The sequence below is a fragment of the Hydra viridissima genome, unplaced genomic scaffold (assembly GCF_058129835.1).
Source record: "Hydra viridissima isolate aposymbiotic clone 2 unplaced genomic scaffold, HvirCarnegie_v1 scaffold_1, whole genome shotgun sequence".
Lineage (NCBI taxonomy): Eukaryota > Metazoa > Cnidaria > Hydrozoa > Anthoathecata > Hydridae > Hydra > Hydra viridissima.
Window position 1 is genome coordinate 8,921,940 of NW_028324300.1, and position 14,755 is coordinate 8,936,694.

Consider the following 14,755-nt stretch of genomic DNA (forward strand, 5'->3'; position numbering starts at 1 on the left):
CATATTAAGACACATAACAAAAGTTTTGGGGACAGTCCAATGATGGAAATGATAAATACACTATAGTAGCATTCCTACTTTTTAAAGTTTTTAATAGCTGTTGCTTCTCAACATGTGTTACACTCTAGCTTTAAGTAATATTGTTCTGTACATTTTTAAACTTTGTAAGTTTGATAACGGTTCTATGTATGTTTACTCTTTACAATTAAAGTAAAAATGTGTTTTGAAATTGCCAAAAAAAAAACATTACAATAAAAACTCAATTAAAACTAAATTTTTTAATTATTGTTTAAAGCAAATAATGTGGTGATATTGCACTTCAGCTGAACTCTTAGTAATTCAGCAACTCAAAAACAGTAGAAAGTCATATAGCAGGATTTAAAGACAAATAGGAGCCTCTGTTGAAATGTTCAGAATGCTCTAAAGCCACATAAAATGCTGAAACAAAATATTCACCATGGTCAAATTAGAAACGGGGCACTACTTTAGCAAAACTGAATAATTTTTTATGTCTAACACTAGACTGTATAAGAAAAAAAATCACATCAATGATTGTCAATTACTGACCATAAAGTGCATTTTTTCCAAATGCCGTGTTTATTTACTTTCTTCATCATTGTATGTAAATTGATGTAAATTTGTACAAGTTTGAATTATCTAAGTTGTCTGGGATCAATCCTTCATCCAACAATAATTTGTTTAACAATTCTAGGAAGCTCCTTATTACAAGAATCTGGAAATGTAAACCTTTTTGTAGAGAATTAATGAACAATATGGTTTCTTGAGCATCATAAAATACTGAGTTTTAAAATGCAAAACTTCACATAAACTTCAAACTAATAAAAAAAAAATTTTTTTTTAATAACAAAATTTAAATCTGATATTTTGTAGATTACCATTAATTCTTCTGCAATTTGTGTGAATACTTTACATTATACACATACTTTGAGTTGAGTGAAGCTATTATCTGAGATAGAGTGTTACAAAACATGAGTTTTATGTAATTTAGCTTACATTCTATCTCTAATATTGCTATCATCTATGCTACTGCATCTATTTTCTGTATGTTCAGAAGATTCACAATTGCACTTTGAAAAGTCTTGTCAGTGCTTCTTGTTAACTTCTATTGTTACAACAACTCTGAAATTCTGAATAAGTGTAAATACAACTTATACAGAGTTTTGCTAAAATCACTAAAAAAATTCTGCATAAGTGTAATAAAGTTATTATTCTTATTGATATATAAATCTTATCTAACAACTAAAAGCTAGAACTGCTGATTAGTGTATTATTTATGTAATAATATTAGATTTTGTAAGATTTGGGTCTTTTTGTTGTTTAAATTAAATTTGCATCTACAAAAGTGTTACATATTCCTAGATTCTTACATAAAGACTTTGTTGCATTGTTATTTTTCATAGAAGTGATGACCTTAACAAATGTTCATGGTTATCAAATACTATAATTGGGATTTTATTTCAAACAACTTCACTTTGGGGACCATTAAAGTATTTAAATAGCCTAAAAATTTACAGGTATCATGGGGCCATTAAAAAACTTTTCAAAAAAACTTGTCTGAAAAATACTTTTAAAAAACAACTTCAGGACTTATCCAAAATTTATTTATATTTTAACTTACTTTTCGCTGCTCTTCATGAGAACAATCAAATCTGTAAACAACACATCTCGGTTTCGCTCACAAAAACCATTAGCTTCATATGTTACCTATACAAACAAGTGACATAAAAACAAAATTTTATGGCAATAAATTTCTCAACAACTTTTCTGTAGATTTACATTTTAAAATTATTATTTAAAAGAAGATTACCTTTCCAGCATAGTGATGTATTACAAAACCTTGGCTGAAGCTGTTGAAATGCTCATGACTTCCAAGAGGACCTTCTAGTTTCTAAATTGCATAAAATATAAGCTTAATACTGTAAAGCAATAACTCAGTTACATAATTAAATTTAACAACAAGTTTTGTAACTTTACAATCAAAAAATTAAAAACGTGGTAAATAAAAAATAAGTATTTTCTAAATCAACAAACTTTTTTAAAGTAAATTCATTTAGAAACAACATTACATACATACATACATACATACATACATACATACATACATACATACATACATACATACATACATACATACATACATACATACATACATACATACATACATACATACATACATACATACATACATACATACATACATACATACATACATACATACATACATACATTTTCTATTCTGGAAACTTTTGAAATAATAATTTTATATTAATTACATAATATGTTATTTTATGTTATTTACATGTTAACAATCATCAGAAAGTACAAATTGTGCTCATAGCTATCAGAAATAAAACAAAATGATTTAGTTATCAGTATATCATATGATTTAAAGTTTATCACAATAGCATGAATTCACATCATTTGAAAGGTATCATACAACCAGTGGTCTGATTGAAAGGTAAAGGAAATCTATTTGCCAAAATATAAACAAAAACAAAATGAAATTTTTTGCTTTATTACATAAAAAATATGAGAAAATAAACTTTTAAAAAACATAAAATGTAGTCAACAGAAACCCAAAAAATAAATGCGAATATCTTGAGAACCTTAAGGAAATTGGTACTCAAACTTTCAGGTCTTTCAAGTTTTCATAAGCCTTTTAGCATATGCGAAAGCTAGAATGACATACTTGTTTGATATGAAATGACCCATAAACAATAAAATGTAATTATTATCAAAAAAAAAAAAAGTATTTTTTTAGGCTTCATAAAAAAGATCAGTTTTGTAAGCTTTCATAAAGTTAATTCACGTATACTGTTTTAGTTTCAGCAAGGTGTATTGTTAGGGTAAAAAGAAGTATTTCATTGTTTTGAAGTGAAAATTATTATGGAGAGGAACTTCTACATCGCTTTTAAGTAAAAATCATTATGCAGAAGTCAAAATGGAGATGTTATGTTCAGACATAACAACTCCATATCTCTCTAATTTCTTCAAAATACTAATTAACATTTTTACTAGTAGCTATGGTTAACATTTTTGATACTAGTAAATATGGTAGCTATTATATTAACAGGATTTATATTTTATATAATCCTATATTTATAAGAGTTACTATTCAGAGTAATATAAACAAACAATTTAAGTTGCTGAATACACAAACATGTTGTATATAAAATATATTAAAAATGTCTTAAAACACAATTTAACAAAATATCTAAGCGCAGAAGATATGCTACTCTAACCTGTAAAAGCTTGGCATCAGCACCTTCGCTTACTGCATGCATTGTAGCACAAACATCATCTAACACACACATGATACCAGGTGGTTTCTTTATGTTAAAAAAAAATATATAACTATGTATAAACCTGAAAACCATTTCATTCAAAAAATATCTTAAGAAAATTCTACAAAGTTACATTTTATATAGAAAAGATATTAAAACTTCAAGAGTAAAATCCATTTAATATACAACTTCTTAGCACCTGCAGTGTTAGTGTGCACAGTAGACAAGAGAAAAGATTACCTTAGATTCAATGAGATCACATACGATCTTGTTGTTAAAATATTCAATTGGTGTCCATGATATTCCTTCATCTACATATTCTTCCTAAATAACATAACAATGTTCTATATTAGAAAACATGAGTAATGTGTAATAATGGCACTTGGCCAATTCAGTAAAAAGAGCAAATATGAATGTTAAGCTGGTTAACCCTTTCATGCGCTGGGTTGTTGTATAACAACAAATTAAGCTAAGCTTCCCCAATTATTAAAAAATAATTGGTGCATGAAAGGGTTAAAATAACTTTTAACTTACCTGTTCTGCTTTAAGTGTGAGCTCTATAAAAATCTGCTGTAGTTTCTCATTTACAAAGTTGATGCAAAACTGCTCAAAACCGTTTTTCTAAAGTTAATAAACAATTATAATGTGTTATTTTAGTTAAAGTTATGACATAAAAATAATAGTAACTTACCTGGAAAATTTCAAACCCATAAATATCCAGAATACCACAAGAAACCTCACTATGATCTTTTTGCATAGCTTTGTTAACTGACTGGAAAAAATAGTAATAAATTCATTAGTTTTTGCATTAGTAATTCCTATTATTAGCTTTGTAATTTTGTTTTCCTTAAAAAAAAAAAAATCTATTTTTCTCATTCAAAACAATCTAAAATAGTACATTTTACATAAAAACTGTTTAAAATGCTTGAGGTTTTTTAATACCTCAACCAAATAATCAAATAATCTTGCATAAAGAGCTTTTGATAGAGCATCTCTTGTGTAACTGGCCTGCTCAACATTTAAGGTCATGTTGATTATTTCTTTCTTTCCACCCCAAGTACTCTCTACAACTCGGCTAAAAAATTTACAAATAACTTTAAATGAAAAAAATTCAAAAACAAACAAACTTAAGTAAAAAGATAAATGCTATAACAAATTCTAAAAGAATACCTTACAAAATGTAAAAGATTTGATGAAAGATTTAACAACTTTGGTATATATAAAAGCAATATGGTTATTTTAACAACATTGCTATGCAAATTAACATATGGATAAACAATTTTTGTCTCATAAAATCCATATAACATTATCCATATCATTAGAGATTAACCACATTGTTAAATTAAAATAACTATGTGGTTAAACAAATTAAGTCTCATAAACAGTAAAGATTTTTGTCAAAATTAGAAAATCTGGCAATTATTGTGGAACTTCCTCGTTAAATTAACAACATCAAGCAAGCAGCTGTAATTTTGAATTCAATTTATTACTCATCTGTTATAGCATAAAATTTTTATTTCATTATGGCGTATGTAGTTTTGCTTGAACTTGAAAAACTGGTAGAAACTGTCGACAACATATTGTTTTGTCAGCAGAGACTTTTTTTGAGATCGATACAACCCATTGGAAAAATCTACACAATTTTGAATTAATTAAGTTGTACTGATTTCCCTGACTACAGATAGAACTTTTGATCCAAGAATACCAAGTTTTTCTTAAAAGATCTATTTTCAGAAACCATGTTTTGTCCCTGCATATTGTGATTTTAATTGGACTGACCTACTTGGCATGTGGAAATGGCGGGAGAAGTTTAGCCAAATTATTTGGTGTTAACAAACCTTCTGCTGGTCGTTGTGTGAAGCAATTTGTGGAGACTAATTGAGATAGTAAGAATATAAGTAGTAAGATTAGTAGATTAGAAGTAAAATTACCTTTCCAACTGAAGAAACAGCGTTAGACAAGTTAATTGACAAATTCTTCAAAATTGTGCAGTTTTCAAACTGTATTGCAGCCATTGATGGTTCATCAATTTGAATAAAGAGGTAAGGTTCGAACGAGCATGTTTATGTGAGCAGGAAATGTTTCCACCTTATCATTACACCCTATTTAGATCCAAAAATTGAACACCAACATTGGTTTAATAGAACACAAAGGTTAACAAGATGAATTGTTGAGCAATGCTTTGGGGTATTAAAGACCAGGTTCAGTTGTCTTGACATCACTGGTGGAACACTTTGTCTTTGCCCAGTTTTTGCATCAAAAGTAATTTTGTGTTGTTGCATTTTGCATAATCATGAACATTCCATTTCCAAAACTTGACATTACTATTCGGTATCTAAATAGTAACTTTTAAAATATGCATTAATAGTTGTTTATGGACAGTTTTGGACATTCATTTTTATGTTCAACAGGATCTTTACAATACAACAAATTAAATTTTTAAATTCTCTACTGAAGGTAAAATGAGAAAACAATAACATACAGCTTTAAGCACATCACACTTTTTTGAAAATATTAATTACACAAAATCTTTTCATCACTGTATGAAGAGTTGTATTACAATTATTTAAAAATGTAAAAATATTTTTGTTTAGACAATTACACACACGAATTTCAATCCATGGTGCACTTTTTCAAATTAAGTCCTTTGTAATACTCTGCTTTAGTGGAGTAGTATCTTGCCATCGCTTGCCACATAGCAATTTGAGCATTACCAGTCACTTTCTTTTCATCTGAAAAAAATTTACAAGATCTGTTGTCCTGACCACCTATATGTTCTTTAGTACCATGAAAAGAAGCAAAGCTTTCATTGCAACTTGTACTTCACTGACTTGCCCTAGCCTCCCTCACATTGTGTTGTCCTACAGGCATAGTAAAACGTTTATATTCATTCAAAAATTGTGGGCTCTGTGCCATCAATTGTCTCAACATCAGTTTCTTCAATTGAATCTATATTATTATTGTTCTGTACCTGAAAGAAAACAAAATACTGATTATTAAGAAAATTAAAATGTTAGCAATTATATAGACATTACTGAAGACGACACTTTTACTGTTTACATTTGATGTTGAGGTTTAACATTAAAAAAACAATTTACCATTGTTTCTGATGATTCACATACACCCTAGATCTCTTCACTGCAAAGAAGAGCACTTATTTGAGTGTTAAGTAATGTGAGATGGAGTATATCATGAGAATTGCCTCCACGAGTTTGTATAGTACACCTCCTTTTTAGGGGCCTCCTTCTGCTTCACTTTTGATTTAAGCTCAGTGAATTTGTCTCAGCATTGCTGCCATTCTTTGGTAGGGCTTGTTGTATTGTATTCCGCACCCAATTTTTATCATCATTTACTTTATCACTCATTAGAATATATTTATGGTTTGCTGTCAACAAGAATTCCCCTCTTTGTCCATTTCAGATTTGATTGACGCTTTCTCAGCATATGTGTGGTAGTTAGCATGTTATCATCAATTATAAAAATAACTTAAAGGCTAAAATGCTTACAACTGAAAATGTCATGAAGGTATGTAGATATGATTGGCACTTTTATACCAGTAAGCAGGTTTTGGCTTGAATCCAATATAAAACACTTTATTGTTAAGGCATATTGCGTGAATTGACAGAAAATTTTTTATGTAGTCATTATTCCAAAAATATTGTTATTTAATTATGCTAAATTTAGTTTTACAATGTTGTTGGAATTAATGATATGGTTAAATGTTTTACCAGAGACAAGTTTTTAAGCACATCTTTAAAAGTATACATATTGCTAATATTTTTAACATATTGCTAAAATAACCATATTGCTTTCATGAGATACCCTACAGTAAATATTCTCAAATATTGGCATGCATGCTATTTCAAAGGAAAAGTTACCTTATAAGTTTTTCCTTTAATGCAGCTGGGTCAATTTGTAACAAGAATGCTGGGAATTGAAGAACTAAAAAAATAATAGTAAAACCATAACACTTTCAGTAAATTGTCAGATATGTAGTTACAAAAAGAATTAAAAATTAAAATTTTTGATGCTTGAGGACTTTTTCTTTAAACAAAAATCAATGACAAATTGTGGGGTTATATATATCAACAAGCTTGAAACATTAGAGCTATACAGATTCAGGTCCTTTTACTTCACTAAACTAGAATTATAACTAGGTAAAAATTCTAATTATCATAGTTAAATTATATCAAATAAAAGTATAAATAAGAATATAAATAAGAATATAAATAAGAATGTATATAAGAATAAATTAGTAGAGTTTACACATATTTTTAACACCAAAATTATTCTCCTATTAGATTCTTATCTCAACTTCCACAAATCATTTTAATCTTATTATATTGCTAATAAAAATTTTGGTAATTCTAGGTTCTGTTTGATTGCATGGTTGTGTTTTTATTCCAATGTGTTTCATAATATCTTTCTTAGAGATATGTGAAATTTCAATGAATGAAAAAATTTAGTATAAAGCATTAAGCAAATGATTGAGCACCTTTAAAAATGGATTACAGCATTTAACTGCCACATTTGCAATTTTTACAGCTTTGAATAAAAATCTAAAAAAACCACTTTAAAATTTTCAAATTAGTAACCGATTACTTACAATCGTCATTTTCAGGCTGTGCATAGTTTCCAACCTCAGAAAAATTTATATTTCCTAAATGAAGAATTCCAGCAGCTATCTGCAGTATGCTAGCTTGATTAGCATCACTTATTCCCATAGTATACATGGCATTCTAAAAAAATAATTCTAAAAAGCTCAGTTATACAAAATCTTAGTACAAAGACAAAGCTTGCCCAATTTATGCAGCAATCTCAATGTCTGCATGCAATATATAATCTTTGAAAAGCAAAAAGAAACTGCACTGCATAGATAGTAGTATGAACAACATGATTATAGCTTACCCTGGTATCTTCATACTCTTTAGCATCATTTACACCATCAACAATATAACATCCACTTTGGTTTAAATAGTAATAGTAATCAGCAGTTGTTAACCCAAATTGTTCTTAAAAAGAAAAAGATAGCTGATGAATTTACTTATCAAGTGTCCCAAAGTACAATAAAGTTATAAAGAATACTTAGAAGACATAAAAACTTGAGAAACTTAACAACATATTTAAAACCATGTTGTTATAAGTAAGTATACCTTTATCTTCAGGTGAAGCTCCATTAATAAGTTGATAGAATATGTGAAAATTACGCTCATCTGGATTCTGACAAACAACTCTTGACTATATTTTAAAATGGGTACTGGTTACTACATGGTTAATGTTGAATGGTTAGCATGTTAAAAAATGGTTAAGCAACTTTTATGTTTTAAAATTCCTTCTTCCAAAATAAAGTAAAATTTCTTTAAAAAAATTATCTAAATAACTCAGTAACTTCTAGAGAAAAAAAATGTATGGACCTTTTCTAGTAAAAAATTGGATATTTTCCCTCCTTCTGGTTGTCCACCTCTACTGAATTGAATCTCAACATACTTGCCCTAAATCATAAGAATAAACTTATTGTATATGTATAAGACAATTAAGTAAAACACTGTTGACCAGAAGGCATATTAGGTTTGATGGAGTGTCACCTGGGATTTTTTTAAAATAAAGTATTGTTTTTATTATACTCACATGATTTAAACATATTTAAAATAAAGTATTGTTTTTACTATACTCACATGATTTAAACATATTTAAAATTAGTTTTACTTGCTAAGAGTGGAAAAAACACAAAACTCTGAACCCCCTCCCTCATCAACAAAAATGAGGGGGTTGTTAATTTTATATGTCCATAAATCCTGAATGCCTAAGCATTTTTGGATGAAATTTGAAATCTATTGATTAATTTTGATTTAGTTTAGGTCAGTAAAAAAGTTTTTTTTGAAAATCTATTTAACGCAGGTGGGCAGGGGGTGTCTTAAATTGTGGGTTGTATTTTTCTTTTTACTCCAACCCCAAAACTTTTTCTACACTAGCTTTACTTTACAATAAAATGAAAATGAAAATTTTTACAAAGTATAATTTCTATAACTATACAATATTATAATCTTTTAATTCCAAAATCAACAACAGCAGTTTTCAATCTATCTCCATAATCTTTATGATCTATATTACGTTTATATCTTTGCCATGTAGGCTTAAACTTTGTATACTTTGACAAGCTGCATCCTGCATGCTTTACAAAAAGAAAAACATGGCAGCATATAATATGGATTTTCCATGACACTGTCTCTTGTCACTGTCTGATTTAAAAGTTCTTAAGCTTTGGATTACATGAAATAGATATGGTACTTTAAGATGCACTTCAAGTTGAAGTTCATCAACCAATTTAAAAATTTTATTTGCATTATTACCATCCCATCCAACTCCATGATATCCCCTTTTAATTATATAGTGTTTTTTCAGCCACAAATCAAAACCATCCCATTCAGTTAAAAGAAATCCTGCTATTTTATCTACTACTCCAATGAGAAGATGTAACTCATGTGGAGCAACTAAATTTTCTAGCACAGTATTTTTATTGGTGTTAAGATATATTAGGCATTTGTTCACAATGTTATCAAATTCCTTCATGGACGATCTAATAGATCTATTTTTAATATATGCTTCATAACAGGAATCAATATTGTCGACAGTTCTAAGAGTTCCTTTATCAAGCGTACATTCACCACTACACCACAAGCAAGCTTTTTTACCTGCATGTGATGAAAGACCAAATAATACATAAGCACATTTAAGATCAAAAGCAATATAATAGTTTACATCCTCAAGACTGAGTTTCTCAAGTACTAATCTAAGGTTTTCATATTTTTCAGGAATATCTTCAACAATTGCTATAATAAGAACTTTTTGAACGCCACTATTCATAAATTTATTTTCAGATTCTTGTTCTTCAAAAACATTCACAGCAACTTTAAGGAAGCCTCCTCCACCATCTAAAGAAACTCATACAAAACCTACACATGGATTTACACCTCTTTCTTTAATAATATGCAGGATTAAATCAGAAGGATTTTTAATATATACTAAATCTCTTATGATAGCTTCATTCTGATTAGAAATAAATTCAACTTGCTCTACACTATAAAATTCATCTAGTTGTTCTTTAAGATTATCTCATTTTTGAACTATATTTTCTTCCACAAAGTCTCTTCTATTTAATCCAGTTCTAATTGTAGAACAAGGTTTTTTAGTAGCATTATCAGAAGTTCAAGTGAGACTTGCAGTTCCATGACTGTTTGAAGAGAAAGTTGTTTACTGCTTCTGTTACTCTTTAAATTGGGAGCTTCAACTCTAATAGAGATAGACGCTCCTTGTGTTTTTAGTTTTAAAAATGCCCCTTTTTCTATACCTTCACTCTCCATTTTTTTAAAATAATAGCACTGGTTATTTGTTCAGCATATTCTCCTAATTTTAAACAGTGACCAATTAAGTTGTCTACAGCAGCAGCTTGTGTACACTGATGAGAGATGCCTTGTCCAGTAACAAGAAAACAAATACTCCATACATTTTCAGCTACTTTTGGTTCACTAAATGTTAGAACAGTGACACCCAAGCATGGATCAGAAGATCTTCTTTTGTTGCCCCAATCAATCTAAAGCATTTCAGACTATAAAATAACAAAATTCTACAACAACTTTACAACAAATTATGCAAAAAGATTTGTTTTTAAAAATTTGTTTTAGTTATCTTACATATCTAAATATGTATTATAAATAATCGATTAAAGTATTTATTGCTAACAACTACATGACCAGGAATAAAAGACTACCCATATAGTGCATCCACACAAAAAAAATTAACTCTTTTACATAACATTGAAATAGTATACATTTAATTGTTAATAGTATACAAAATACCTTAGCAACTTGAAGTCCCCATGATACCCTAGAAGTATGGCCACTCTTGAGAAGGTGTAAATTTCGTTTACAACTACCACATATGACATTAGGAAAACTCATAATACTTTTATCATAACCATCATATATGTAGAACTCAATAATATCTTGTACTTGGGTGGTGACTTTAGATCGTGGCTTAGATCTGGCCATTTTTTTAACCCAACACACTGCACAAACCGAATCACGTAAGAAACTGTTTCCAGACATAATATACTTGGTATTTTTATTTAATGAATTTGGTTGGTGATGTTAATGAAGTGAAATTACGCTAAGAGAACATCCAGACAGGTTTTATTAACAGAGAAGCACTGTTTAATGTTTAAGCTTATTGAAAAAGTCCAATTTGTAGTCGAGTATACTAAATACACAACATTAACATTTTTAACTAAATTTAAATTTTAGTTTAAATGATTGCCCGGCAAATAAAAGAGATCTCCTACATAAAATTTGGAACTCAATTTAACTCTACTTATTCATTTTCACATTTTATTTGAAAATTGATTTGACAATTTAATTGTCTTAGCAAGTGAAACTAATTTTAACTATGATTAAATCTTTTTACTACAATCATAACAATAACTTATCAGTGAAAAAAATCCCAGGTGACACTCCATCAAACCTATAATGATCTCTGGTCCACAGTGAAAACACTTGTTGTGTTTTAATTGTCTTACACAGTGTTCGTTAACAATAATGGCCAAAAACAAAAAAACATTCATAAAAACTATTAAAAGTAAACCAGACATATTTAAAAAAAAAACATTTCCAAGCTAACTTTACTACTATTACATTGTATCTAACTATTAACGAAAGTTTGCATTTATTCTACTTCTAGTCTTTTTTCTATTTTTTTCTAAATTATTTTTCATTTCATGTTTTTTATTTAATTTTTTATTTTTATGTTAACTTACATACTCAGTTAAAATAGACTTTTAATAGTGGCAATAAACAAGCACAAAAAAAAAAGGAATAACATATATATCAACAAATAAAAAAATTAAAAGCTAAAAATGAAGTTAACCATACCAACTTATATATAAGAAAGTATTTTCTTAAACATAATTTTCAACTCAAAAGAAAGTTAAAACAAAAAACTCACAAATCTACTAGAGTTGTTATTTCGAACAGTTTTAGCATTTCCAAAAGCTTCCAATAGAGGGTTTGATTCTAAGATAACTTCTTTAACTTTTTGCACATTCTCGCCTCCACCGGAAACTTTTGCTATATAATTCATGATATACTTAGCATTTACAGTTTTTCCTGCACCGGACTCACCACTAAAAGGAATTGTTAAGCAAATTTTTTTAATTTGTAAATATAATAACTGAAAAGCTATTATTAAATATCTGCTACAGACTTATGTTGAGTCACTTTACCTCAAGGTTTTACATAGCAAACACGGTCTAACTTTTTTTTCAATTTCACAAGTTTGAATTTGACAACCCATTTTAAATTGGTTGTCAAATTCAAACTTGTGAAATTGAAAATATATATATATATATATATATATATATATATACATATATACATATATATATATATATATATATATATATATATATATATATATATATATATATATATATATATATATATATATATATATATATATATATATATATATATATGAAACAAATGCCTTTATTATTAAAAACATTCTTTTCTTTTACAGACTCCAGAGTTAACAACTGTTAAACAGTCATAATTTTGCAATGTGGTTTTAGGAGTATTAGCAATCAGTGATGAGTGGGTAGTAACTTTATTTGATATTAGTTCAATTAATATTAAAGTGAAGTATCTAACTGTAAATCATTTCCTATTAAGATTTGCAAACACATTAATTTTTTTTTAACATAAAAAGAACCTACATATAGACAAAACTAAAATTCTTACATACTAATCCCAATTTCAAAGTAAAAAAATACTAGCAGTTCCACATAAAAGAGAAAAGAAAGAATTTACCTGATAATAACACATTGATTTTCCTGTTCAATAAGCATATTTCTGTACATGTTATCAGTTAAAGCATAAATATGGGGTGGATTTTCATATGCAGCCTAGGAAAAACAATTTATGATTAAATACAAAAATGTTTATATTGGAACTTGCTTAAATTTTGTCTCTATAAATACCTATTACAAACTTTTTCTAGACAAAACTTGGAAAATATCATTTTGTCTGTGTGTAAAAATGAAATAAAAGTCAGCGTGTATACTGACTATAAAAAAACTAAAATCAATAACATAAATAACATTAATAACTTACAGCCCCCTGGTAAAGTTCAATTTCTTTGTCTGTGAAGTAAGGTAATTGCTTAAAAGGATTTACTGATACAAGAACTGGACCAATATAGGTCTTATTTTTCTTGTGTTAAAGAATGAAATTTGCTGTAGTATGTATTATATTTTATATAAATCCTTGGAATACTTTTAAAAAGAAATTTATTTTTGAATCTAATTAAAATTTTAACAAAACCTTTAAAAACACATTAAAAAAGATTTACGCATATTTAAAAAACATTTTAAATAAAACACATGTAACTTAAAATAAAAAAGTTATAAACTTACATCTCTCTTGTAAGTAATAAATGGCTTACTTCACAGTAAAACTATTTTTTAAATAATCAATCTTAAGAACTGCCAAAAGGATACTAGAAATGAGGATGATGATGATAATGATGATGATGATGATGATGATGATGATGATGATGATGATGATGATGATGATGATGATGATGATGATGATGATGATGATGATGATGATGATGATGATGATTATAAATAATAGTAATAAACCATAATAATAATAAACAATAATGATAACAATAATATTACTAATAATAATATCACAATAACAATAATAAGAACACTTATATCAAAAAAATAGAGAAAAGATACAAATATAAGATCATCCATATATCTCTTCTTGATATTATCAACAATAGATGATTCCTGGACCTTGGTCAAAAGGACCATATCTTCAACACCACTGCTTTTAGCATCAGTTTTGCTTTGCCAATGGTATGAAGGCTGAAGAAACAGGTATTAAAATATCATAATAAAGTTTTTTAAAATACTTGGGCAGTTACATGGAAAGACTTAAATTATACATAAACATGGAAAGACTTAAATTATACATAAACTTTAAAAAGATAGTTAAGTAGATAAAATTTTGTTTTATATAATTGTTGTAGAATGTTATAATATAGAAGACTAAAAAAATTTTTAACTTACCATTTTTAATTGTTAAATTAGTTCCCAAAACCAAGATAAAATGGTTCATCACCAAGGAAACTGAGTTTATTGAAACATTTTTATCTTTTAATCTATTATCTATCTATAATTCTTAGTGATGATGTATTGACATTTGAAATCCAGTTGTATCTAGCCTAATAAACAGTTTCCTATTAAAAAAAATACTTTAATTATATAAACAATAAATATTTTATTTACACATACAGTAAAAAAAATAATTGATTGAAAATTGAATGTGCACATTTATAAACATATATGGCTTTTGTTTAATCTCCTAAACTTTTGCTGAAAATCTTAC

The 14,755-nt window shown here is 27.7% G+C and overlaps 1 protein-coding gene and 1 pseudogene across 1 annotated transcript in view; both read right to left on the minus strand.

The window, feature by feature from the left end:
* The window catches only part of LOC145188284 (unconventional myosin-Ie-like), a 25,069-nt gene extending 10,445 nt beyond the window's left edge, over positions 1 to 14,624 (minus strand). Inside the window, exons 1-17 of the mRNA XM_090074851.1 lie at positions 14,437 to 14,624; positions 14,101 to 14,232; positions 13,469 to 13,558; positions 13,166 to 13,260; positions 12,303 to 12,480; positions 8,720 to 8,797; positions 8,459 to 8,543; positions 8,214 to 8,317; positions 7,912 to 8,044; positions 7,184 to 7,247; positions 4,248 to 4,380; positions 3,997 to 4,077; positions 3,840 to 3,926; positions 3,546 to 3,629; positions 3,264 to 3,350; positions 1,829 to 1,909; positions 1,640 to 1,725 (exon numbers count right to left, since the gene is read on the minus strand). Of these exons, the coding sequence (XP_089930977.1) occupies positions 1,640 to 1,725; positions 1,829 to 1,909; positions 3,264 to 3,350; positions 3,546 to 3,629; positions 3,840 to 3,926; positions 3,997 to 4,077; positions 4,248 to 4,380; positions 7,184 to 7,247; positions 7,912 to 8,044; positions 8,214 to 8,317; positions 8,459 to 8,543; positions 8,720 to 8,797; positions 12,303 to 12,480; positions 13,166 to 13,260; positions 13,469 to 13,558; positions 14,101 to 14,232; positions 14,437 to 14,439 (1,601 nt within the window). The 5' untranslated portion in view covers positions 14,440 to 14,624. The remainder of the gene's footprint in view (positions 1 to 1,639; positions 1,726 to 1,828; positions 1,910 to 3,263; positions 3,351 to 3,545; positions 3,630 to 3,839; positions 3,927 to 3,996; positions 4,078 to 4,247; positions 4,381 to 7,183; positions 7,248 to 7,911; positions 8,045 to 8,213; positions 8,318 to 8,458; positions 8,544 to 8,719; positions 8,798 to 12,302; positions 12,481 to 13,165; positions 13,261 to 13,468; positions 13,559 to 14,100; positions 14,233 to 14,436) is intronic.
* Positions 9,208 to 11,423, minus strand: LOC145196119 (uncharacterized; annotated as a pseudogene).
* Positions 14,625 to 14,755: the final 131 nt, after the last annotated feature.